Raw genomic sequence first — 25557 nt, 5'->3', positions numbered from 1 at the left:
GGACCATCTGATTTTATTACAAATTATATGTTCCGTGTTGCTTGTCTATAGTCTCGGGGCGAAAAGCAGTGCCCTGTTAACACAGTTCAGAAGTTTTCAGAAATCCAGCAGTGTTTCTTTTTTCACGTGCGTCATGTCAAGGAAGTGAAACCTTCCTGTTAATGGTGTCCTTCATTGATCAGACGCTTTCCATGCCCAGCACTCTGGGCACCACTGGAAGGAGGGACTGCGTTATCATAGAGGATTATTGCATTTGCACCCTCGAAACCTTCCAAATGTTGATGGTCTTCTGTCAGCTGGGTGTGTCCCTCGTAGGGAAAAGGACCAGCAGTCATGCCTTTGTGGGCCTTTATCCATGCAGATTTTCTGTTTCCCTGGACATGCCAGGAGCTCCTTGAGCAGAATGCCATGACCAGTGACATGTTTTATTTCATTTTCAGGGGCTTATAAAATACTACAGAAGTTTCAGAAACCCAGTGCATTAAGGTAAACTCCTTTTTTTTTTTGGGATGGAGTTTCACTCTTGTTGCCCAGGCTGGAGTGCAATGACACAATCTCGGCTCACTGTAACCTCCGCCTCCTGGGTTCGAGTGATTCTCCTGCTTCAGCCTCCCGAGAAGCTTGGATTATACGCATGCACCACCATGCCCGGCAAATTTTGTATTTTTAGTGGAGATGGGGTTTATCTAATGTTGGTCAGGCTGGTCTTGAACTCCCGACCTCAGATGATCCGCCCACCTCGGCCTCCCAAAGTGTTGGGATTACAGGCATGAGCCGACGCACCCAGCCGAGGTAAACTCTTAATGTTTGGTGAGTTGTGATTGGGTTAAAGGAAAGGGATAAGACTTTTGGTATCGTGAGATTTTTCCATTCAGCCAGAGACTCTGCAGGCCTCGGTTGTGGCAAGGGCAGGGGACTTAGCCCTTGAAGCTGTCCCTCTTCTTGCTGTTTGGGCCACTCCAGGCTGGGTCCACCAACACCTGGAACGTGTCTGCCTTTAGCCGTGTGTGAAGAGGCATGGAAGTCTCAGTCTCCTTCCTTCAGGGGCAGCACTTAGATGACATTAAATGAAATGTATATGGTCAGCTGCTTTGGGTGCCAATCAGCTACATCTAGCATAGAGGGACAGTACTTTTTCTTGTTTCCCCAGCCCCGTTCTAACTTTAGACCCAGAAGTCTCTCCACTTACTGGCTCCGTTCTTGGGTAAAATGAGGCCTTTGTTGCAGGCAGTCAATGGAGCAGCCTTGGTGAATGTAAACAAAAAAAGATATAACTTCAGGCCTGGAGCGACGAGGCCAGTGCCCCTAGACGGGCCAGCTGGCCTCTGGGTTTTGAGGCCTGCTGAAGGCCTAAAGAGAGAAGATCCGAAGGCAGTGACTCCTGAGAGAAGGTCATCCACTTTGAGAACGTGGGGCTTTCACTCCCTGGAGCACCTTTTGTTCTTTTAATAAAGTGTTTTTGTAGCAAGAAGCCAGTAGAGTTGCCAGGTGAAATACAGGATGCCTGGTTGCATTTGAATTTCAGATAAGCCTCGAATAATTTTTGTAATATTCAGAACATACAGTACTTACACTAAAACGTTACTTTTTATCTGAAGTTCAAATGTCTTTGATTGCCCTGTATTTTTGCTTGTTAAATATGGTAGCCCCAGAAGCTAGTCCAGTGGCCTAAGATAGTTGACACTACTTTGAAAGTGACAGATGTACACATGGGAAACATTTGCCCACAGGTGAAAATATATGTGATTTTAAATGAACTAGGAACTGGTTTTGAATATTAAATACATTTCCTTCTATTTATGGATAATTTACAAAAGAAGTAACTAAAATCAGATTTATTTATAGAAGGTAATGATTATTTTATGTATTTAGAATAGTTCTGCTATTTCATTTAACTTTTTTTCCTCTCTCGTTCCATAGTGATATTGACCAACAATACTTAAACTATATATTCAGGTAAAATTAATTTACATTTTTAAAGAGCCATTCATATCCTTTTAGGGCTAATGGATTCTTATTTTTCAATATTATTTTGATTGAAGAGTTCTGAGCCAATGTGCCTGCCAGGAAGACAAGTTATGAAATTTGTGAGATGACTAGAGTTGAGGAAACCAAATGGTAGTCCTGCCTTTAGACCAAGCAAGAGGGGCCTCTCTCAGGCCCTGAAATTCAGAGGGCCACGACCTCCTCCTGGGTGTGGCATCTGTGAGACTAAGGGACGTTTCTTGCTTTTGGATGTGTCCTTGAATCCCCCACCTGTGTCCCTGAGCTCGATTCCTGGTCTGTCTTCCCAACTCATTCCCAAGCCCAAGGGGTGTCCAAAGAGAGGCTGCCAGTGGGAAGGCATGGAGGTGGAGGTGACCTTGCAGGCTCAGGTATCCACACACATGTGTTAGGCCCTGGGGCTGCAGGTTGGACCCTGGGATGAAAAGAAAAGGGGGCCACTGGCAACCAGGAGTCAGAGGCTGCCCTGGGCTGCTACGCTCTGACATGCAGCACCAGGGAGCCCAAGAATTCTACATTTTCATCTAGACTTTCAGGTTGTTTTGAAGGTATATTTGTTAAGGTAGGATGATGTTTGAGGCTTGATTCATAACTTTTAAATATGGTATGTGGACTTCTGTTTGTACCCTTATCCCAAGCCAAGCAGAGAATGAGCCTGCTTACTAGAACAGCATGATATGCCTCTTTTATATTAGTATAATTTCTTCATTATAATTTACATGTAATTTATAATCTTAGAACTATAAGGGGTTTCCACATTGAGAGGCTGAGGCAGGAGGATCACTTGAGCCCCTGAGTTGAAGGTTACAGTGAGTTATGATCATGCCACTGCACTCCAGTCTAGGCGACAGAGGGAGATCTTGCCTCAAAAAAAAAAAAAGAGCTTATAGGGCTTCAAGTTACGTTTTTCTACAAACAAACATAGTACCATCACAGTACACCTAAAGGTGATTAATTCCAGTTCAGAAAACTTACTGAGAACCTGCCACTTGATGCCTGGCACTGCTAGGGATCCAAATATGAATAAAATATGGTCCTTGCCCTCAAGGAGGTCGCAGTGTAGCCTGCCACAAAGGGGAAAGGATGAAAAGAGAATGAAGAGGAGTTTTCTTTTATGTGAGCCCCATTCATCCTTGACACCCTCCCATTGCCCTCTCTGGAAACCCCTCCCGTCCCCCAGCACCCCTCTGCCGTGCCTTCACACTGCTGAACCCTGCTGTGGGGGACCCAGTCCCTCACCCTCTGCAACCTCTCTATCAAAACTCATGCCATCCAGGCGGCCTATCGAGTTAGAGGTTAGGAATAAAACACATTATCTAAGTATTGGAGGGAATTTTTTTTCCAAGTGCTGAATGGCCTGCTTTGGTAGGAGTTAGGAGTGGCTTAACAATATATTTGCAAAATTCAAACAAGGATTAAAGGATCAGCTCCTTCACTTAATTATTTCTTATAGTTACCTCGTAATCTTTTATTTGAGGTTACCCTTTGGAGTGATTCTGATGATGGGATTTGGTGTATATGACAGGCTCTGGGAGGTGTTTTGGGATGGCAAGAGGCCCCTCGTATCCTGCCATAAGAATGATCACTTCTGCTCCTGAAGTTATAACCACAAAGGGATTCAGGGAGGTAAAATAATGGAGTATGTACAGGGTATATATTTTCCAAAGAAAGCCGAGATGACAAGCAAAGACATAAAGAGTCCATGCAAAGGGCTAATCATTGTGAAGTCTCCAGTCTCGTTTATAGCTACATGCAGCTCTGTCTTACTAACCTACAGCTTCTCAATGACTGGACGCATGACTCTTCCCATTGGCTTTCTCCCAAACCCCCTGTCTAGCCTCTGCTAGCCACTCTGCTGCTGCCCTGGGGCCATCAGAGAACCTGAGCTTTATAGGAAGAGCAAAGGAAGGGCACAACAAACACAGAAATGGCACTGGGAGATAACCCTCAGAGCAGGCGAGGCTCCCAGTGGCTTCTGTGCTCACAGCCATCTTCCTCCACACTGTCTGGGATGTCACCACCAGCTGGGGATTCCTTGTGGTGGTTCTCAATCCTGGTGCACTTTAGAGCCACTGGGGGGCATAACAAAAATAAAACAACTGATGCCTGCTCCTCAGAGATTCTGACTTCCGCCAGGATGCTGGGCTATTCTGATATGCAGCCAGGATTTAGAACCAGAGCAGGCCATCCAGCACTGTAAAAAATTCCCTCCCATATGTAGATAACATGTTTTATTCCTAACCTCTAACTTGATTGGCTGCCTGGGTGGCAAGAGTTTTGATAGAAGAGGTTGCAGAGGGTGGGGAGCTCCCCAAGTGGGGTTTGGCCTCGTGAAGGCACTGCATAGGGGTGCAGGGGAATGGGAGGGGTTTCTAGAGAGGGCGATGGGAGGGTGCCAAGGATGAATGAGGCTCATATCAGAGGAACACTCCTCTTGATTCTCTTTTCATCCTTTCCCCTCTGTGGCATCTATTGAAACTACGTAAAGGTAGTTTTTAGCCACATGGTGGATGGGCTGGATCAGTTGTGGGCTAGCCTCTTGGAAATTTAGCTATCTTCTACACAGCTAATTGTGTGGCAAAAATATATGTAGCTCACACACAATAGCTAGCTTTTACATTGCAACCCATTTTAATTTGGAATTTGCTTTGTTTAGCTTATAAATACTCTTGGTAGAGTAGGTGAGTATGATCGGAATTAGAGTCAGCCAGGACCAAGAAAAGAGACCCAGCGCACCCTCAGGTTGAGATATGGATTCACACTCTGTCCCAAGCCTGTCCCAGGAGGCAGTCCTCTTGCCAAAACATGAGACATTTCAAGACATTCTTACTCTTTCCTTGGAGCTGGATTTAGGCAGAATGAGTCAGCGCAGATAATTTGCTTTTAGGCAATTTTAGCTATTTTCAAGTAAATGGTTGGGAATGGATGGGTTTTTTTGGTGCCAGGGAACCTTCTTGATTACTTTGCTGTCTCTTTTCCAGTGTGGTGCTCCTGGCATTTGCATCTCATCCCACAGGTAAACGCCACCTGAGTGTTGTTCTGTTTGTCTGTCTGACGTTGCTTATTGGACCCGGTGAGCCTGTCTCTCGGAGACATTTCACAAGAGAATGTTGTCGCCCTGCCAGGGGTGACTGCAAGGGGGAGGAAAGTCCCACCTGTTTTTAAACTGCCCTTAATAAAACAATTTATCACCTAGGAATTTATTCTTACCCCTTCTTCTTGTCTGTTTTCTTCCGGTATGATCTCAGATATATAGACAGGTCCATTTCCTCCTGAGTAACCTAGTGCTTATTTTGCCCTCTTCTGAAATTCCTTTTCCAGGCATCCTGAACTGTTCTTCATTTCATTCATTCATTCATTCATTTTGAGATGGAGTCTCACTCTAGCCCAGGCTGGAGTGCAGTGGCACGATCTCGGCTCACTACAACCTCTGCCTCAGCCTCCTGAGTAGCTGGGACTACAGGCATGCGCCACCACGCTTGGCTAATTTTTGTATTTTTAGTAGAGATGGGGTTTCACCATACTGGTCAGACTGGTCTTGAACTCCTTGTATCATGTGTCACCATGAGTCTCATAAATGCAGATGAAAGAAGTCAATTTTTAAAATGTATATTCACTCTATTGCTGCCTCAATTGCTCTGTAGTTGCTTTTCAGATTTAGGAATTGCACACAAGACCCTATTTCATCACAGTTTTTGGCTTTGATGCCAAAAGATAAAACAAGGCCGGTCATGGTGGCTCATGCCTGTAATTTCAGCACTTTGAGAGGCTGGGGTGGGTGGATCACCTGAGGTTAGGAGTTCGAGACCAGCTTGACCATCATGGTGAAACCCCATCTCTACTAAACAAACAAAAAAATCAGCTGGGCATGGTGGCAGACACCTGTAATCCCAGCTACTTCGGAGGCTGAGGCAGGAGCATCTCTTGAATCCAGGAGGCGGAGGTTGCAGTGAGCTGAGGTTGCACCATTGCTCTCCAGCCTGGGTGACAGTGTGAGACTCCGTGACTCTATCCCCACCAAAAAGATAAAACAATAATGTCTGTGTGTGGCATGGCTGAAAATACACGTTCTATTGGTCATTCTCTTTGTGGCTTCATGGAGTGTGGTACAAATAATAGACTCAGAATAATTGGAATTTTTCTTGGCTCCCCTACTGAGTGGGCTTAAAATAATTTTTTTTTTCAAACAAACCACAAAATGAATGTTTACTGACCACTTGCTATGCAGAAGGCATTACCCAAGCCCTCTACGTCCCAGTTTTCACATCTAGAAAATGAGAACGGTGAACTGGCTGCTCTCTAAGGTCCCTCCTAGCTCTCATCCTGTGCTCAAAGCAATAACAGCTTTCTATTGGTGTTTTTAGCTGCTTCTTTCTGTTGGTGTTTTACCTGCTATCTGAATGAGGATCCTTAGGGAGTTGTTGATAGTGAATCAAGAATAATGTTTCTAGACTGTATGAGACATATCTGAATCCATGTCTCATAAGGATAACTTGAATACTTTTTTCTTAAAACATTACATTCCGCTTGCCATATGAAAGCACAGTCCCTGCTGTCTGCCTGCTCCTGTGGATGATGACTTCTCAAAACTCCGATGTTTACTGTTGAGTCCCCCCTCTGCTGTCATTTGCTCCAAGTCTATCCTTAGAATAGTAAGTCCTGTGAAGCCAGGCTGTTAACCCTAAGCGGGTTCCGTTTACCCCTTCCGCTGGCTGTCTGCCTTTCAGTTGCGTCTCCTATCATTTCTTTATGCAGCCAGGCCACTGCCACCCAGCAGACATTTTAGAGCCTACTGAGTACCCTGCCTTTTGAATTGTGCTTTTGTCAAAGGCCTTTGGAAGGTTATGTTCACAGATTCTCTTTGGTTTACATAAACGTCTACGTCCGGACTTATTTCTAGTGGACTTGAGTGAATAATTTTTTTTTTAGGATGGAGTCTTGCTCTGTTGTCCAGGCTGGAGTGCAGTGGTATATCTCAGCTCACTGCAACCTCTGCCTCCCAGGTTCAAACGATTCTTCTGCCTCAGCCTCCTGAGTAGCTTGGATTATAGGCACCTGCTACCACGCCTGGCTAAGTTTTGCATTTTTAGTAGAGACGGGGTTTCACCATGTTAGACAGGCGGTCTCGAACTCCTGATCTCAAGTGATCTGCCCGCCTCGGCCTCCCAAAGTGCAGGGATAATAAGCGTGAACTGTGATGCCTGTCTGGGTGAATAATTTTTACCTAAAGAAATCACACTGCCCTTCCGCTAAGAGGTTGTGCTTGTTCATTTGTTACACTTATGACGGTCAGAGCTGAAAGGAATCTTAGCAGTTATCCCAGGTGCCACCAAATTGTATTAATTACTTGTGCACCAACCTAATACAAATGTGGAGACTGAAACCCTGAGGGGTTAAGTGATGTCACCAAGATGATACAGGGTAGGTGAGGAGCAGAGGGAGACTGCGGATAGGTCTCCTGACGCTCTTTCTAGGTTTGCCTTTTTCAATGCTGCTCTTTGATCCTACACTTCATTAACATGTAGCAATAAAGTGATCGGACACTTTATTGTTATTATTTTTGAGACGGAGTCTTGCTCTATTGCGATCTTGGCTCACTTTAACATCTGCCTCCCGTGTTCAAGTGATTCTCCTTCCTCAGCCTTTTGAGTAGCTGGGATTACAGGCACTTGCCACTATGCCTGGCTAATTTTTGAAATTTTAGTAGACACGGGGTTTCATCATGCTGGCAGGCTGGTCTCAAACACCTGACCTCAGGTGATCCACCTGCCTCAGCCTCTCAAACTGCTGGGATTACAGGTGTGAGCCACCGCACCTGGCCCCCTACACTTTATTATAAATTGTCCTACTCCAGTGAAAGCTTTTGTACAGTGTTCTTAACTTTCTGTTTGGAACTGCTTTTGGTTTGGGAGATGCGTTTCTGAACATGGTGACTGCTGGTAATAGCTCAGACCTTTTGGCCAACAGTCTAATGTTTTCCTTGAGTTACTGCTAAACTTTTAGGTCAATACATAAATACCTTGGACACTTAATTACTCTCTGGCAATACAAAGTGGTCAGAAGTATAAGACTGTAGAATGTCCTGGGCAAAGGAGTAAGTTAAAATAGGCTTCAGTTTCTTCTTGAGGTAATGAAAATGTTCTGGAATTAGGTAGTGGTGATGGTTGCACAACTCTATGAATATACTAAAAACCACTGAAGTGTTCACTTTAAAAGGGTGAGTTTTATAATATGCAAATTATATCTCAATAAGAAGATATATTGGGGGAATACAAGGACATCTCTCTCATTTGAAAACCTGTTTGGAGGCTAAATATGCCATAATACTTGCATGGATTAATTTTTCTTCAAGTTATATTTTCATGATCTTTGAAAAAGAATGGACATAGCTGTTCACCTTCCCTGCCCTCTCCTGCAGGCTGGGGGATGGGTCTGCGGTGGGCAACCCAGTGTCCCAAGACTCTTGTCTGCTACTTTGATTTGTTGCCATTTCCTGCTAGCTGAGGTGGTGTCATTGCAGAGGCCAGGTACAGAAAGTCAGGCTTATAAGAAAGGTTCTTCCGGGCCGTGGCACTGGCTGTGTCAGCAGCAGAAGTGACTGTGGGCTCCCTTGCTGTAAGGGAGCAGGGCAACTCTTAAAGGGTGGCTCCAATTCCTGCCAGTTCATTCACTAGCTTTCTGATTGGACCCATGGTGTCTAGCCCATTGCAAGGTAGGACAGCACTTTATTCTTTCTCACTTGCTTGTTACACTTGCCATCTAGACCATCTGCCGCAGGGCCTGAGTGTGGGTTGGGGCGAGCTGTCTTCCTGGTTCCCCACTGCCCCAGTTAAGACACAGAGTCAGGCTCCATAGGGACAGTCTTCTTGGAAGGATCTGTTCATACTTTCAGACATTTTACAGCTGGGCTCAATTCTTTTTGGTTTCTTCTTACCCCTTCTTTTTCTTTTTCTTTTTTCTTTTTTTTTTTTTTTTTTTTGAGGCAGAGTATCAGTAAGTTGTCCAGGCTGGAGTGCAGTGGCGTGATATGTGCTCACTGTAACCTCCGCCTCCTGGGTTCAAGTGATTCTCCTGCCTCACCCTCCTGAGCAGCTAGGATTACAGGTGCCCATCACCACACCAGCTAATTTTTGTATTTTTAGTAGAGATGGGGTTTCACCATGTTGTTCAGGCTGGATTTGAACTCCTAACCTCAAGTGATCCACCCGTGTTGGCCTCTCAAAGTGCTAGAATTACAGGCTTGAGCCACCACACCCCATGCCCTTCTTTTATTACCTGCAAAAGTAGTTATTTGATAGTACTTTGAAAACATTTTTAAATTGATACATAATTTACTGTATAGCTCAATCGATTTTGGCAAATCTACGGACCTGCGTAACTTTTACCCCACAAGATGCAGAACATTTCTGTCACTGCAGAAAGCTTCCTCCTGCCCCTTCCTAGTCACTCCCTCTCTACACCGTGAAGGCCTTTACAGATCTTATGTCTGTTACCATAGATAAGTTCTGTCTATTCTCAAGCCCTTATAAATGGAATCATCAGTACTTTTTGTGTCTGGCTGTTACATGCAGCACAACGTCTAGAGATTCATTCATGTTGCTGTGTGTTTCGTGAGTTTGTTCCTTTTGGTTGCTGAGTAGGGTTCCATTGTATGGATATACCATGTTTATATCTGTTTACCTGCTGATGCTCACCTGGGCTGTTCCCAGCTTGTGCCTGCTCTGAACATTCTCATACCAGCCTTTCTGTGGACTTACATTTTCATGTCTCTTGGATGAATACTTCAGAATAGGATTTCTGGGTCTTAGAGTAGATGTATGTTTCACTTTCTAAGAAAGGGTTTTTTCTAAAACGTTTGCACCATTTTCCACTCCCACCCAGCAGTGTGTGAGAGTTCCAGTTGCTCCACATCCTCACCAGCATGAACGTTGTCAGTCCTATCTGAACTCTTCTAGAGGGTGTGTGAGGGCTTCTGGATAGTGCTTTTGACTGTGTTTCTCTCCTCACACTCTCCTGATTGGAAAGAGGGGCTCTCTTACAGATGCACCTTTGGAGCACGTGGGCAACGGTGGTGGGACTCAGGCCGACGGTTCCACGTGCCCTCAGCGTGCCCCACCACAGAGTTTGCTGCTTGATGGGTGGAACCCACCTCCCTTTAGCCTTTTGACTTTACGATTCATGTCAAGGCTCCAAGAATCTCATAACCTTCCTTGAGAAGAGGACCACCTTTCCCCTTGCACTCTTTTAAGTACAGTAGACAACAGAAAATTTCCCCTGTTGAAGAGTTTACACTTCCTATTTGTATGGGGCCCCTTAGCTGTGGTGTTCAAGAGAGCTCTAGGAAATTTCAGGGAACGGGAGAGGAACGGGGAGACTGAGGAACCTGACCCAGAAACAACCTTGTTACCTGGTGTGTCTGTCGCTCATGTGTGAGACCGAGCAGGCAGCAGTAATCACTACTTGGAACCGATCCCCTGTTTTGCTGCCAGTTTTGAGGGTGGGAACATGAGAGGAAATTTTCCTCATATTCAAATATCAGTCTCGAATGTGGTTGTATCATGCCACACTTTTCACCGTGGCAGTTTCATGCTTCGTAATCCTTAGAGAAATGGGATTCACTCGCTCACTCAGAGTCAGCAGAATTTTAACTGCAGAATACAAGAGTGAGGGCCCAACTCAGACTCCATTGCGTAAGCCGCATGTTGCTGTAGCAAAACATGTTTACAACTCTTTAGCCACTCGATTTGAGCTTAAGCTGTGTAGTTCAGCACTAGATGGTGCAGGAGTGTTGTCTTGCAGCAATTTTTTAGGCTTCTGGATTGAGTTTGCATGTGGCTGAGGCCAGCCAGCCACACGTTGCAACCTCTTCCGGGGGTATTTATAACACAGTCACTAACATTTCCTGTTCCGGGGTTGCTGTGCACCCTCTCTGCTTAGGAGTACTACTTAGCAAAAGAGAAGACAGGTGGAAGGCATCAAAGGGGACTATTTGAGGTCAGCTTGAAATTGAGGACCACAGGGCCAGCTGGAAACTAGAACATTCATTCGCTCTAGGGAAGGCAGGAGATGATCAAGTCTTTCCAACACTCTTGATTTGGTAGTGCTGGCTGTGTGCTGGGTATGTTGGGTATGGTGCTTGCACACAGTGGGTACAGGGATGAGTAAAATAGCATTCCACCTCTCAAGGACTCGATAATTCTAGGAGGAAGAACAGGTGTGAAGTCAGTTAAGCGCTGTGTGATCCAGGTGTGACGGTTTTAGAAATGGTTCAAAGGTAAGGACTAGCTACTCCCTTATTTTCTCTCTGTCATTAATTTATGGGGTCAGTTTTCAGGATTTGGGTGGGGGTTATTATTTCCTGAGGACAGTGGTTTTTTTTCTTTCTTTTCCTCCCTCCCAGTCTTCTCTGACCACACTTCTGCTCTTTAGAACCCCTCCAAAACGTGGGCTTTGCTAGGAAATCTGCCATGCCCTGTGAGTCCCATTTACCTTGCTGGAGCGTTTCTGATGAAAGATGGGGTACTGGGAGGGCCGCAGCCTGAGGGGCCTCAAGGTCCTGGGTTTCATTTGTCCCCCTCTCGGCCGTTCCTCATGACCACACTGGCTGTGCTGCAGTTCCTCTTACCCTGAGAGGAAAATTGGGAAAGGGCCAAGAGCCCACAACTGCCAAAGAGACGGAACAAATTCTCCATGGATGTGGACAGACTCTCCCTCCACCTGCCTGAATGGAGGGCTCTGGCCGCTCTCGGTCTGGGGTCCCCAGCGCACCCTTGCCTATCCCTTCCGTGTGAAAAGGAACTTTAGAATATATCCATGCTCTTCTCATTGTAAATGACAACTGATGTTGTCACTGACAAATTCCCTCTACCAACACAGGTCCCAATTTGACAGTAGGGGTATTTAGAGAAATCGTGGCTAAAAGAGAACAAGAACTCTTGTTGTGCTTCATGAAAACCAGATCCCAAGAAATCCCCTCCTTATAGTTAAACACACACTCACTTGCAGAAACAAAACAAAGAAAATGACAGTCATAACTTTAAAAAGCCCTCCAGAGAAATCGAACTCAGAACTTTCCTTCCCAATCGATAGTTGAATCATTTGAGATCCTTTGGGTCTCCAAGAAAGCGTAGGAGCCCATTGTACCTTTTGATCTGAAACTCTTGAATAATAGCATAATGGTGAAGGAAACGCTGCCTGTGTGTTCCACTGCACACCTAACATACTAGCAATACTTAGGAAAATCAGCCCCCTTCCCCAGCCCCCAGAACTGAGAGACAGGCCAAGGTCCAGGGGTCTGGAAGACAGGGCTCTCCAAGGGATTCAGAAATTTCAGATTTGGAAGGCTCAAGCTATCTGCCGTGGAAATGCTTCATTCCTTTTCTCTGGACATTTTTGGAAGACTTTCTGCTTTTTTAATCTCCTGACTTCTTGTTTGTGACCAAGTTCAAATTCCAGAGAGAGAAGCAGCCAGTATGTGTGATTATTTCCTCTTGCACCAAGTGGAACTAAAAGAATGAACTTACTTCACAGGAAATCAATGTACCCTTTGGACCTCCAACTAAAATGAATTTGCACAGTTGGTCTGGCCCCCGTGCTGTTCTTGCAGTCATTAAACATGAAAATGAAAAAAAAATGTCAGGGCAGTGCCTTCATGACCTTTTTTTTAGATATAAGGCAGAAAAGAAGAAAAGACTCTTGAAAAAGATTATTTTATCCTGCACACTCTCTTGTGGAGGGTTGGCTGCCTAGTAGGAGACAGCCTAAGGTTTAAATTGACTGGAGTTCACATTCTGGCTCCATAGTTTAAGAGTTGCACAATTTTAGCCATGTTTCTTAACTTCCCTGAGCCCCAGTTTAAATGGACATAATAAAACCTCACAGAGTTGTTACTAAGATTGAAAGAGACATAAAGATTTTAGTGTTGGGCCCTGCACAAGGCATGCTCTCACTAAATGGGCATTATCATCATCATACTGTTGTTATCATGATAAGACAATGTCAGTAACAGAATCCCTGGGGATGTCAGAGTGAATTTAACGCCAGGTGACTGAAAAAACAGGCCTGCTAAAGACCCCTTCCTTGCATTTCCTGGGATGGCAGGGGGCAGAGGGGCATGTGAGGCCGCATGGGTCACTGTTTCACCATTGCTTTGCCCCTCAGGTGATCTCTTCAGCGTCCTGGACTTCCCATTCCTGTACTTCTACAGATTCCATGGCAGCTGCTGTGCCAGGTAATCTTAAGCTCATTCATCTGAATGCTTTCTGTGTCTTCCTCTCTGTGAAGTTCAGGGTCACTGCTGGTGACTTGAGTGAGTGGCAGAAGAGAGTGGTGGTGGGTGCAGGTGAGGAAGCAGTCACTGCGTCACCAGCAGGCTAGCCCCCCAGATGCTCAGGGCCAGCTTGGGCCCATGGAAGTGCCTCCCCCAAGACAGTGAAAACCAGCAAAGTGGTTTTCACACTTTGCTGAAGACTAAGGATTCTCCCACTTTTTTCCCCCTCCACAAGCAAGTCTCACATAGAATTGCAATATATAAAACTGATGAAGTGGATCAAGTTCAAAGGAAGATTTAGGTTCAGAATCCCACCTGCTCAGCTTTTACTTTGGCCTCTTTCTTGCTCTTCAAGGCAACCTCCAAAATAACCTCCACCAAACCTGAAGACTCTGAGAAATAGATTTTGGAAACTGATGACTAGGAGATGTCTAGACAACAAGGTGATCATTAGTGCTTGGACTTGGGAAGGACTCAGGGATATAGGCCAGTTAGAGGGCTGCATCCGAACACACAGAAGTGTGTCCTCGCCCTCTCTGCTTGACCTCAGCATGCTGAGAAGTGGAAAGGCTTCTGTGGATAGGCCCAAAGCATGTGTGGTATTCTGATACAGTAGAAAGACCAGCCTGGGTTGAACCCCACAATTGCTGTTGCTAATTTGGCAGCATGTGTGATCTTTGGGTCCTAAGCTTTGTGCCTGGCCCAATAAATGGTGACTATTATGATTATCTACTTGGGTTGATTGTAAATGTCATGTCAATAGACCGTGAAGAATTGCTATGTAAAAGTCAGGTTGCCTGTTCGCACACAAATAAAACAGTGCCTTGTGAAGCAGTGACTCTTTACAATGTTAAAAAGCTGCTGTGTGGCTGGTGGATATGTCCTGTTGCTCTGCTGTGTTCAGGCCAAAAGAAAAAAGAAAAAGAATCAATATTACAGAGTTTTTTTCTGCATTTGAGCCTCAGAATGATTTATTTATCACCTTAGAAAAGATTCAGGAAAACACTGATACAATTCACTTTCCCAGTTCCTGTCAATTGATTAGTCCTTGCCCATTAGCTGGAATCACATGATGTGAGTCTTCGTGTTGGGCGGGTGGCTGCGGACTTGTTTCCCTTTAAATCTGGTTATTTGGCAGCATGGGCAAGCAGGGTCAGCCATTGTTTGGTTATTTAGAACAGAGCAGCACAGTTCATAGCCCATTGATGTCGGCTTTGTGGGGTGACAATTGGGCTCTATTTCTGCCCCTTTTAATCTGCAACTTTCCCAGAATGCAACATGATAAATCGGGTGTTTCTTTTTTTTATTCTAAAGATCTGGAAATCTCTATTTGAATTGATTTGACTCTGTTACATTTTACCCATGCTTCTCTACAGAGCTCAGTGTCTTTGAGGGATGCATCGATTTTCCCTGTGTCATTTCAGAGGTTCCACCATATCTCAGACTGAGCATTGTCACTTTCGGGAGGTTCTGGGGGAGCTCAGGGTGGCATGGTAGCCATAGCCCAAAGACCCCATTAACTGGAGTCTCCTATTCCCAGACTCCTTCACTTCAGAGAACCTCCTTCTGCTTTTCAGATCTGCCTCCCTAGCAAGGGGTAGATGAGCTGAAAGTGCACAGAGAAAGATAAGAGATCCATGAGTAATGTAAAAATGAGTCACAGACATACAAGTCAAGCGTTGGGAAAGAGTCCCAGATCCTTCCACCAGCCTGTCAGTCACAAACCTGCACGATCTTATCCTGGCCCAGAGTCTGCACTGAGAGGACAGGTCAACATGGAATCATGCTACTCCTGTGGCTAGAGGCAGGGAGGAGAGGGAAAAACTCGAGGGAAACGAAGTCTGAGAGGTTGGGCCGGCACCTGTGAAGTTGTTACCTCCTTGGATGCAGAGGTGGGAGCCAGCAAAAGGAGCCTGGAGCACTGGCTACCTCCCTTTTCAGCCCTACCCTCATGACCACCAGCGCCTGGCACATCTCACTCTTTGTCTAGCTGGTCAAGAACATTTCCATGTAGCCTCGCCTCTTCCCCAGTTGTGCTGCCTCCAAATACCAGGAAGAGTTGGAGCTCTCTTTGCTTTGGCCCTGGCCACACAGTGGCCCTTTTGAGAAGAGTTCCAGCATGGCGACTACATCTGTCCATTGCTGTGCCAGCGCCCTTGCTGGTCCAGAGATCTGAAGAGCCATGGAGACCAGGATTCTAATTGTACCAGTGCCCCAGTTTCATTGTTAGTAAAGTAAGACTTTGGGGCTAGGTAATCTTACTGTTCTAAAAGCCTCTGGTTTCCATTAAGATAGGATGAGGACTGCTATGATTATTTCTACTTTAAGCAAACTGAACCTTGTAATCCCAGCACTTTGGGAGACTGAGGTGGGCGGATCACAAGGTCAGGAGATGGAGACCATTTTGGCTAACACAGTGAAACCCTGTCTCTAAAATACAAAAATGAGCCCAGCATGGTAGCACACACCTGTAGTCTCAACTACTTGGGAGCCTGAGGCAGGAGAATCGCTTGAACCTGGGAGGCGGAGGTTGCAGTGAGCCAAGATCGCACCACAACACTCCAGCTTGGTGACAGAGTGAGACTCTGTCTCAAAAAAAAAAAAAGCTGAACCTGAGACAAGAAAAAGGTGGAAAGGGGGATTTGGTTAAGGTGACGAGGGTCAGTGAGCACAGCAAGGAATAGAAATGCAGGCACTCAGTGGGACTGGGTAGGCCTGCTGCTTACCCACGGGGCCTCTTTACCTTTTGGGTGTGAGTAACTTGACATGTTAATCCATAGCTGTTCAGTCTCCCATGACTGCCGATGCAAATCGGAACAAACTTTGCAGGTCATCAGGGCCAAACAGGCTGAAATACACACCGGGGAAACCTAATGCCCGTCTTTAGTCCTGCCCCAAGAATGTGGCTATGAACTAGTCTAATCTAATGGAGCAAAGGTATGCATTTCTGTGACATTTGGCCTTAGGTATGTTCAGTTCAATTCAACCTGCTTCCAATTGAACCTGACAAGCATTTAGTTAATGTGTACCGTAACTGAGGCACCATGTTAGGCTCTGTTGAAAATACAAAGAGCTGCCCACAACTGGGTCTTTCCTGCTCAGAACTTATGATCTGTGTTGGAGCTGCGCACTAGTGCCTATAATAAGGTCAGATGGGAAAGTGGCAATCGAGGGTCTGGAGATGCAGACGCAGTACGCCTCACAGGACCTGCCTGTCTAGCTTGGAGTTACAGTTGCAGTTATATGTCTTACTTTGCAGTTTTCAAGTACAAATAAAAGTCATACTGAAACTACAATTATACATATTTGCAAGAAGTCAGCCTTTCTCTCTCTCTGTCTCTTTCTTTTTCTTTCACTCTCTCTCTCTGTCTCACCTCTTCCCCAATTGTCCTGCCTCCAAATGGCAGGAAGCATTTGGAGCTCCCTTTGCTTTGGCTCTGGCCACGCAGGGCACTTTTGAAAATAGTTCCAGCACAGGCAGCCACATCTCTGTCCACTGCTGTGCCCTTGCCTTGTTGGTCCCGACTTCTGAATAGCCCCCAAATGCTGCTCCTTCCTCAGGTTCCCGTGAGTGGAGATCTTTCCATTCACACACATGTGTAGGCATAATTTCCAAAGCATACCTCTGTGGCAGGGCAGCCTGGTTTGGGGGACTTCTGGCCTTAGCCATATGTGACACTGAAGTTAGCCTTCACCTTCAGATTCTTATGAGCCTGGAGGCTAGTCCAGACTCTCTCTTCTCATATGGTAAATTTCCCTTTGGAATTCTTTTCCTGCCAGTTTGCCTTGCTTGAAAAAAATTTAAGCTGTACTTTTCCAAGCACCAAAACCACAACTTCTATGGGAAGGAATAGGAGGTGTTGTCCTCCACCGTTTTTTTTCTTTCATGATTTAGCCAGAGACCTCCAAAATTTCTTTGCACCACCCTGTCTACCAACGAAATTCTCTCACCATAGCTCCTTAGAAAAGCAGAGCTTAATGACTTTTTAAATTTTTATATTTTCATTTAGAGATTACAGATGTAGAAAACACAGATGAGGTAGAGGTTGTAGAATAATTTGAAATTGATGAGTGAAATATGGCAGAAACTAGTCAGCCATTGGCTAAAGGAAGACAAGCCTCACTAATGAAAGAATCTTTTCTCCTTCCAGTGGATTTTTGGGATTCTTTCTCATGTTCAGTACAGTGAAGCTAAAAAGCCTTCTGGCTCCAGGACAGTGTGCAGCCTGGATTTTCTTTGCTAAGGTAAGAGACGGGAGGGGTGGGAAATTCTCTCTCAAGAGCCTATGTATCCAGAGATCTCAGAGCCTGGGTAATGTGAAGTTGTTTGAGCTTCATGAGACCATTTCTAGGTACTGTCCCTGAGTCTGATTCTTCCTTCATTCAGGTAATGATTTCTGAGGCCTTTATCAACATGGCATATTTTATTTTTTTCACAGTCCTGAAAGGCTCCTTCATGATTAGGCTCCTTATTTCCTTCCTGGAGGCTGTGCAGGTGTCCAGAGCTCAAGTGACTTTCAGTCGATCCAAGGTGATAGAGAAAGGAAGATAGATAAATGGCCAGGTTGGGGCATTTCTATGAAGTCTTAGAAAAGCGACTGTTCGGACCAGGCGTGGTGGCTCACGCCTGTAATCTCAGCACTTTGGGAGACTGAGGCGGGCAGATCACAAGGTTAGGAGATCAAGACCATCCTGGCTAACACGGTGAAACTCCCATCTCTCCTAAAAATACAAAAAATTAGCCGGGCATGGTGACACACGCCTGTAGTCTCAGCTGTTCAAGAGGGTGAGGCAGGAGAATCGCTTGAACCCAGAGGCAGAGGTTGCAGTGAGCCAAGATCACACCAGTGCATTCCAGCCTGGGTGACAGAGCAAGACTCTGTCTCAAAAAAAAAAGGTACTATTCTAAGAACGAGCTCTGTGTATCTGAATGACTATGGGTGAAACATAAGATTAAAGTGGTGGGGAAACCACAAAGAAACAGAGGGAGTGGGAAAGTGGCTGTGGGATGCCCAATCTTAATGAAACGTGGTGGGGCCACTTCTTCTATTGGCACATTTCATTTTCCTAGTGCCTGTGAAAGAGGCAAGTTGTAGCACCCTAGGTGCTGCTTCTAAGGAATGAGGCTTCTTAATTAATTTAATTTAGTGAAATCATTATTTAACTTGGGTTTTCAGTCATCTTTGTGTTTTTCGGGTTGATTTTTCTCCAGAAAAAAACTCAAACATTTTGCTTTGAAAATAAGATTTTTAATGGTATTTTCACCCACATGGTCTATTTTGTTTATCTTTATTTTTTGAGACAGGGTCTCACTCTGTTGCCCAGACTGGAGTGCAGTGGCACAATCTCAGCTCACTGCAACCTCTGCCTCCCAGGCTCAAGTTATTCTCCTGACTCAGTCTCCCAAGTAGCTGGGATTGTAACCATGCCTAGCTGATTTTTGTATTTTTAGTAGAGACAGGGTTTCACCATGTTGGCCAGGCTGATCTCAAACTCCTGACCTCAAATGATCCACACGCCTCAGCCTCCCCAAGTGCTGGGATTACAGGCATGAGCCACTGTGCCCAGCCCACATGGTCTATTTTTTAATAGCATTAATGATTCCAATTCTAGCAGAATGTAAAAAGCAGCTGAGATACTGATTTCCAGCATGACAGAGCAAGGAGGTTGATGAAACTTCTTCCCAAAAAACAGCTAGAAAGCTGGAAGAAGACTGTCAAAAACATCCATTTCAGTTTTGTAAAAATTCACCAAAGACATACAATAAACTGAGAAGCATTTGTTCATGAAAACTACTAACCTTTGGGTAGGAGCAGAATGACTCTGTGTTGTTCTTGCCTATCATCACTCCCATTCCCTCCTCCCAAGCTCTGTCAATGTGGTAGTTCAAGCAGGCTGGGAAAACCAGCAGCCTTACTGCTGCTTCCAGGAGGGGTTCGCTCTGTTTGGAGGACTGTTATATAGGCCAACTCAGTGGTACGTGAACATGTAAAGGCCAGAAGCTTTACTAGCTGGACTTTACAGTCCTCTTTGGAACAGGCAAGGGACCTGTGGTCTACTGGGGGACTTAGTAGGTAGTTCTGAGAGATGGGGCAGCTATCAGAGGCTTGCTATTTTTTTATGTATCTCAGATTGAACTTAGTCTGTGTATATGAGCAGTAGAGATGGAACAGGCTCACATATTCCTGGCCAGTGGAGCCTGCATACACACACACAGGAGCCGTGAAAGAGCTAGCAGAAGTTAAAAGCCAGGGCAGATGTGAAAACAGCCTGAGGTTTGAATGTACTCCCCAGCCCACACACACAGTCAGGAGCAGAGAGAAACCAGTCTGGCCCAAGGTGTTGGAGCAAAATCTCTGACTAGTCTTTGCCAGAACACTAAGCTATGCAGACATGAGGACGACCCTTAGAAGCCAGGATTAAAAATAAAAACAAGACAAAAATTTGAGTGAAGACATTTAGCAGCTGTAGCTTACATGGGAGACAGACGTCACATTCACAGAGTTAGTCCAGGAAAATTATTAAATAAGCAAAACAACAATAACAACAAATCTTGTGGGGAAAGTCAGATTTCAGAGATGCCACCGTATATTATGTAAAAAGTTTAGCACTCAACAGAAACATGAGAAACATTCAGAGAAGGAAAATATGATCTGTGTGTAGTAAAAAAGTGGTTAATGGGAACTATCTCTGAGTGTCTGTCCTCAGATGTTGGATTTAGCCTAAAAAGGCTATAGAGCAGCTATTTAAATTTATTCAGAAATCAAAAGGAAACCATGTTTAAAGAATTGAAGCGAAACGACTCAGTGAATACAAAACCTCAATAAAGGGATATAAATTATTTACAGAAAGGAAAAGAAAGAACCAAATGGAAATTCTGGAGGTAAAAGTACAATAACTGAACTGAAAATGCTCTAGAGGGACTCAGCAGATTTGACATGGCAGAAGAAAGAATAAGTGAACTGGAATATAAAGCAAATGAAGTAATTCAATTAAAAAAAAAAGTTTTTTTTTAATTGAAGAAATGTGAACAGAGCCTCAGAGACCTGTGAGATACCAAATATAGCAACCAATACATATGTAATATGAATCCCAGAGGAAGGGAAGAGAGGATTAGAACAGTATTTGAAGAAATCAGTTGGTTGAAAAATATTAATTTACGGATTCAAGAAGTTCAGTGAGTCCCAAGTAAGATAAAGAAAAAGAGATCTAGACACATTATAATCAAACTATTGAAAGACAAAAGAGAAAATCTTGAAAGCCACAAGAGGGAAATTATTCAACATATATGTGGGAACAACAGTGTAATTAGTGGCTAATTTTGCATCAAAAACAGTGGAAGCAATGACACATTCAACATGCTGGGGGAAAAACCTGTCAATCAAGGATTTGATATATAGCAGAGCTATTCTTCAAATGTGAAAGAGAAATAAAAACATTCCCAGATGAATGAAAATGAAGAGATTTGTTGCTAGCAGCCATATCAGTAATCACATTAAATACTAACAGACTAAATACTCGACAAACAATAGAGTTTGCCAGATTGGATTTTTTTAAAAAACAAAACACAGCTATATGCTGTCTGTAAGAGTCATACCTTAGAGCAAAAGACACAAGTAGTCTGGAAGTAAAAGGATGGAAGAACCACACAGACAGTTACCATAAGACAGCTGGGTATAGTGGCTATATTAAAATCAGACAAAATAGACTTTATAATAGGAAATATTACTAGAGAAAAAAATAGGGACATTTAATAATGATCAAAGTGTTCATGCACTAGGAAGATATAACAGTTCTAAATACATATACACCTAAAACAGCACCCCGAAGTGGGTACGCAAAGCAACAAGTAATAGAAAAGAAAAATAGATTATTTAACAATAGTAACTGGAGATTTCAGTACTGTGCTCTCAGCAGTTGATAGAACAACTCAGTAGAAAAGCATGAATATAGAAGTACACAGAAGACTTCAACAGCACTATCAACCAAGTGACATAACTGAAATGTATGTGAAACTCCACCAGTTGATTTCAGAATATACATTCTTCTCAAGTGCACATGGAATATTCTCCACAACAGATAGTATGCTGGTTGTCAAAACAACCCCCAAGTTTTAAAAGACTGAAATCATATAAAGTATGTTCTCTGACCATAGCAGAGTTAAATTTGAAATTCACAACAGAAAAAATGTAGAAAACCCCATTTATTTGGAAATTAAATATACTTCTAAATAGTTTGTGGGTCAAAGAAGAAATTACAATGGATATTAAAATATTTTTAAGCAAATGAAACAGAAATACGACATATCAAAATTTATAGATACAGCTTAAAGTAGTGCTCAAAGAGAAATCTATATCTGTAAACACATATATCAGAAATAAATGAAGGTCTCAAATCAATAACTTATGCTTCCATCTTAAGAAACTAGAAAAAAGAAAGGGCAAACTAAATTCAGAGTAAGCAGAAAGAAGGATATAATAAAGTTTAATGTGGAGATTAGTGAAATAGAAAACAGAAAAATAATGTAGATTAATGTTGATTCTTTGAAAACATCAGCAACATTGACAAACCTCTGGCTAGTCTGGCCAAGAAAATAAGAGAAAACAGGCCAGGCATGATGGCTCATGCCTGTAACCAAAGCACTTCGGGAGGCCAAGGCAGGAAGATCACCTCAGCCCAGAAATTCAAGACCAGCCTGGGTAACGTAATGAAACCCCATGTCTACAAAAAGAATTTTTAAGATGATTAGCTGAACATGGTGGCACATACCTGTACTCCTAACTACTTGGGAGGCTGAAATGGGAGGATCACTTGAGAGGTCAAGGACGCAGTGAGCTGTAATCATGCTACTGCACTCCAACCTGGGTGACAGAGTAAGAACCTGTCTCAGAGAGAAAGAGAGAGAGATGCGAGTTAGCAAAACGAAATGAAGTTATCAAAACTGGATGCTACCGCTGATCCTGTAGAAGCTAAAATGATTGTGTATTGTAAAGAACTTCGGATTTTGAATAACTTTATGAGAGAAAATTAGTTGATTTAGATGAAATGGGCAAATTCCCAGAAAGGCACAAATTAGGAAAACTGACTCAAGAAGAAATGAAAAATCTCAATACATCCATAACAAGTAAATAAGTAGTAATTTAAAAATCTTTCTTAGGTTTTTTTTTTTTTTTTTTTTTGGTGGGGGACAGAGTCTCAGTCTATTGCCCAGGCTGGAGTGCAGTGGCGTGATTTTGGCTCACTGCAACCTCTGCCACCCAGGTTCAAGCAATTCTCCTGCTTCAGTCTCCCGAGTAGCTGGGATTACAAGTACCTGCCACCACGTGGTTTCACCAACTTGGCCGGGCTGGTGAACTCCTAACTTCATGATTCATCTGCCTCGACCTCCCAAAGTGCTGGAATTACAGGCATGAGTCACCATGCCCAGCCTCTTTCTTAGGTTTTTAGAAAAAGAAAAGCTTAGCCCCAGTTGGCTTTATTAATGAATTCTATCAAATATTTAAAGAAGAAATTTTTAAAAATTATTTTAGAAACTAAAGAAAGAGGGAATAAATCCCAAGTTATTCTATGAAGTGAGTTACCCTGCTCTTAAGCCAGACAAAACAAATCATAAGAAAATTAACAATATTTCTCATGAACATAGGGACAAATATATTAGCAAAATATTAGAAAACCAAATTTGGCAGCATATAAAAAGAATTATACACAGTGATTGAGTGAGATTTATCTCGGGAATGCATGGTTAGCTTAACATACAAAAATTAATGTAGGCCGGGCGCGGTGGCTCAAGCCTGTAATCCCAGCACTTTGGGAGGCCGAGGCAGGTGGATCACGAGGTCGAGAGATCGAGACCAACCTAGTCAACATGGTGAATCCCCGTCTCTACTAAAAATACAAAAAATTAGCTGGGCACGGTGGCGTGTGCCTGTAATCCCAGCTACTCAGGAGGCTGAGGCAGGAGAATTGCCTGAACCCAGGAGGAGGAGGTTGCGGTGAGCCAAGATCGCGCCATTGCACTCCAGCTTGGGTAACAAGAGCGAAACTCCGTCTCAAAAAAAAAAAAATTAATGTAATACATTATTTTCATAGAATAAAGAACAAAAATACATAATCATTTCAATAGGTTCAGAAAAATCATGACAAAATCTAGCATCTATTCATAATTAAAACTCTCAACAAACTAGTAAGAGAACCTGATAAAATCTGTGACAATCCTGTAACTAACATTATCTTTAACAGGAGAAGACTGGGGCTGGATGCGTTGGCTCACACCTGTAATCCCAGCACTTTGAAAGGCTGAGTTGGGTGGATCACCTGAGGTTAGGAGTTCAAGACCAGCCTGACCAACATGGAGAAACCCCATCTCTACAAAAAATACAAAATTAGCTGGGCGTAGTGGCGCATGCCTGTAATTCCAGCTACTCCAGAGGCGCTGAAGCAGGAGAATCACTTGAACCCAGGAGGCAGAGGTTGCAGTGAGCCGAGATCACAGCATTGCACTTCAGCCTGGGCAATAAGAGCGAGACTCTGTCTCAAAAAAACAAAACAAAACAAACCAGAAGACTGAATGCTTTTCCCCTAAGATCAGTAGCAACATAAGAATGTTCACTTTCACCACTTCTATTGAAAATTATAATGGAATTTTTAGGAATGCAATAGGCAGTGCAATAGGAAAAAAAAAAAAGGCATCCTGATTGGAAAGGAAGAAATAAGATTGTCTTTATTCACAGATGAGACCATCATATATATAGAAAATCCCAAGGAAATTATAAAAATAGTTGAAGGCAGGGTATTGTGGCTCATGCCTATAATCCTCACACTTTCAGAGACTGAAGTGGCAAGATCACTTGAGACCAGCCTGGGCAACATAGTGAGATCCTGTCTCTACAAAAAATAAGACAAGTAGCTTGGCATGGTGGCATGTGCCTATAGTCCCAGCTACTCGAGAGGCTGAGGCAGGAGGATCGCAGGAGGATTGCCAGAGCTCACGAGTTTGTGGATGCAGTGAGCTATTACCACCACTGCACTCCAGCCTGAGTGACAGAGCAAGACCTTGTCTGTTAAATAAATAAGTAAATACAACCATAGTTTTATTTCAAAAATATTTTTTTATAGAGATGGGGTTTTACTATGCTGCCCAGGCTAGTTTCAAACCCCTGGCCTCAAGCAATCCTCCCATCTTAGCCTCCGAAAGTGCTGGGATTACAGGTATGAGCCAGTGCACACAGCTCAAAATTTTACATATTAGTAATGAACAGTCATGTTTATAAAAATAAAATTGAGAAAACAATTCCATTCATAACAGCATTGAAAAGGAAAAAATATTTAGGAACCTAACACCAAAGATGTATTAGATTTTATACACTGAAAACTATAAAACCTTTTTAAGAGGAATTAAAGAAAATCTAAAAAAATGGAGAGATGCAATATTGTTAAGATGGAAATTTTACCTAAATTGATTCACCGTAATCCCTATCAAAATTCCAGCAGGCTTTTATTTTTTCTTGGTAGAAATTCACAAATTTAGGCCAGGCACAGTGGCTCACGCCTGTAATCCCAGCACTTTGGGAGGCTGAGGCGGGCAGATCAAGAGGTCAAGAGATCAAGACCATCCTGGCCAGCATGGTAAAACACCATCTCTACTAAAAATACAAAAATTAGCTGGGCCTGGTGGTGGGCACCTGTAGTCCCAGCTGCTTGGAAGACTGAGGTAGGAGAATTGCTTGCACCCAGAAGGCAGAGGTTGCAGTGAACTGAGATTGTGCCACTGCACTCCAGCCTGGCAACAGAGTGAGACTCCATCTCAAAAAAAAAAAAGAAAGAAAGAAAGAAAAAGAAATTCATAAATTTATCCTAAAATTTATTTGGAAATGCAGTAGCCAATGTTGACAAAGATAAAGTTGGGGGACTTAAATCAGGTGATTTGAAAATTCAGTACTAAGCTAGAATAATCAAGGCATTATGGTATTGGTGTAGGAATAGGCATTTATGATGAATTGATTTTCAACAGAGGTGGCAATCACAATGAGGAAAGGATTATTTTTTTAACAAATGATGTTGGAACAATCAGATATCCATATACAAACCAGCCCACAAATAAACAGTCTTAGATCCTTGCTTGACATTGTTAACTCAATGGATCACAGACCTAAAGGTAATGCTAAAACTGGAAAACTATTAGAAGAAAACATAACAAAAAACCTTTAATGGCCTTGGATTTGGCAGGTTCTTAGATATGACACCAGAAACGTAAGTCATAAAATAATTGATAAATTGTATTTTAT

The 25557-nt window shown here is 43.5% G+C and overlaps 1 protein-coding gene across 10 annotated transcripts in view; it reads left to right on the top strand.

The window, feature by feature from the left end:
- The window catches only part of SLC35D4 (solute carrier family 35 member D4), a 146305-nt gene that overhangs the window by 62947 nt on the left and 57801 nt on the right, over positions 1-25557 (top strand). For 7 of the 10 annotated variants that reach the window (XR_013525805.1, XR_013525803.1, XR_013525804.1 and 4 more), the window contains 5 exons: positions 441-486; positions 1921-1956; positions 4986-5020; positions 13165-13234; positions 17425-17518. Coding sequence is in view for 7 of the 10 variants with exons in the window: in XM_078347888.1 (XP_078204014.1) it covers positions 441-486; positions 1921-1956; positions 4986-5020; positions 13165-13234; positions 17425-17518 (281 nt within the window). In the remaining 3 variants the exon portion in view is untranslated. Of the gene's footprint in view, positions 1-440; positions 487-1920; positions 1957-4985; positions 5321-13164; positions 13235-17424; positions 17519-23512; positions 25095-25557 lie in introns of those variants that run through there. The other 3 variants (XM_008979606.5, XM_078347889.1, XM_078347890.1) reach the window with 3 other exon arrangements.

The sequence above is a fragment of the Callithrix jacchus genome, chromosome 13, assembly GCF_049354715.1.
Source record: "Callithrix jacchus isolate 240 chromosome 13, calJac240_pri, whole genome shotgun sequence".
NCBI lineage: Eukaryota > Metazoa > Chordata > Mammalia > Primates > Cebidae > Callithrix > Callithrix jacchus.
Note: the sequence above shows the minus strand (reverse complement) of the source record. Positions and strands in the feature narration are given on the sequence as shown.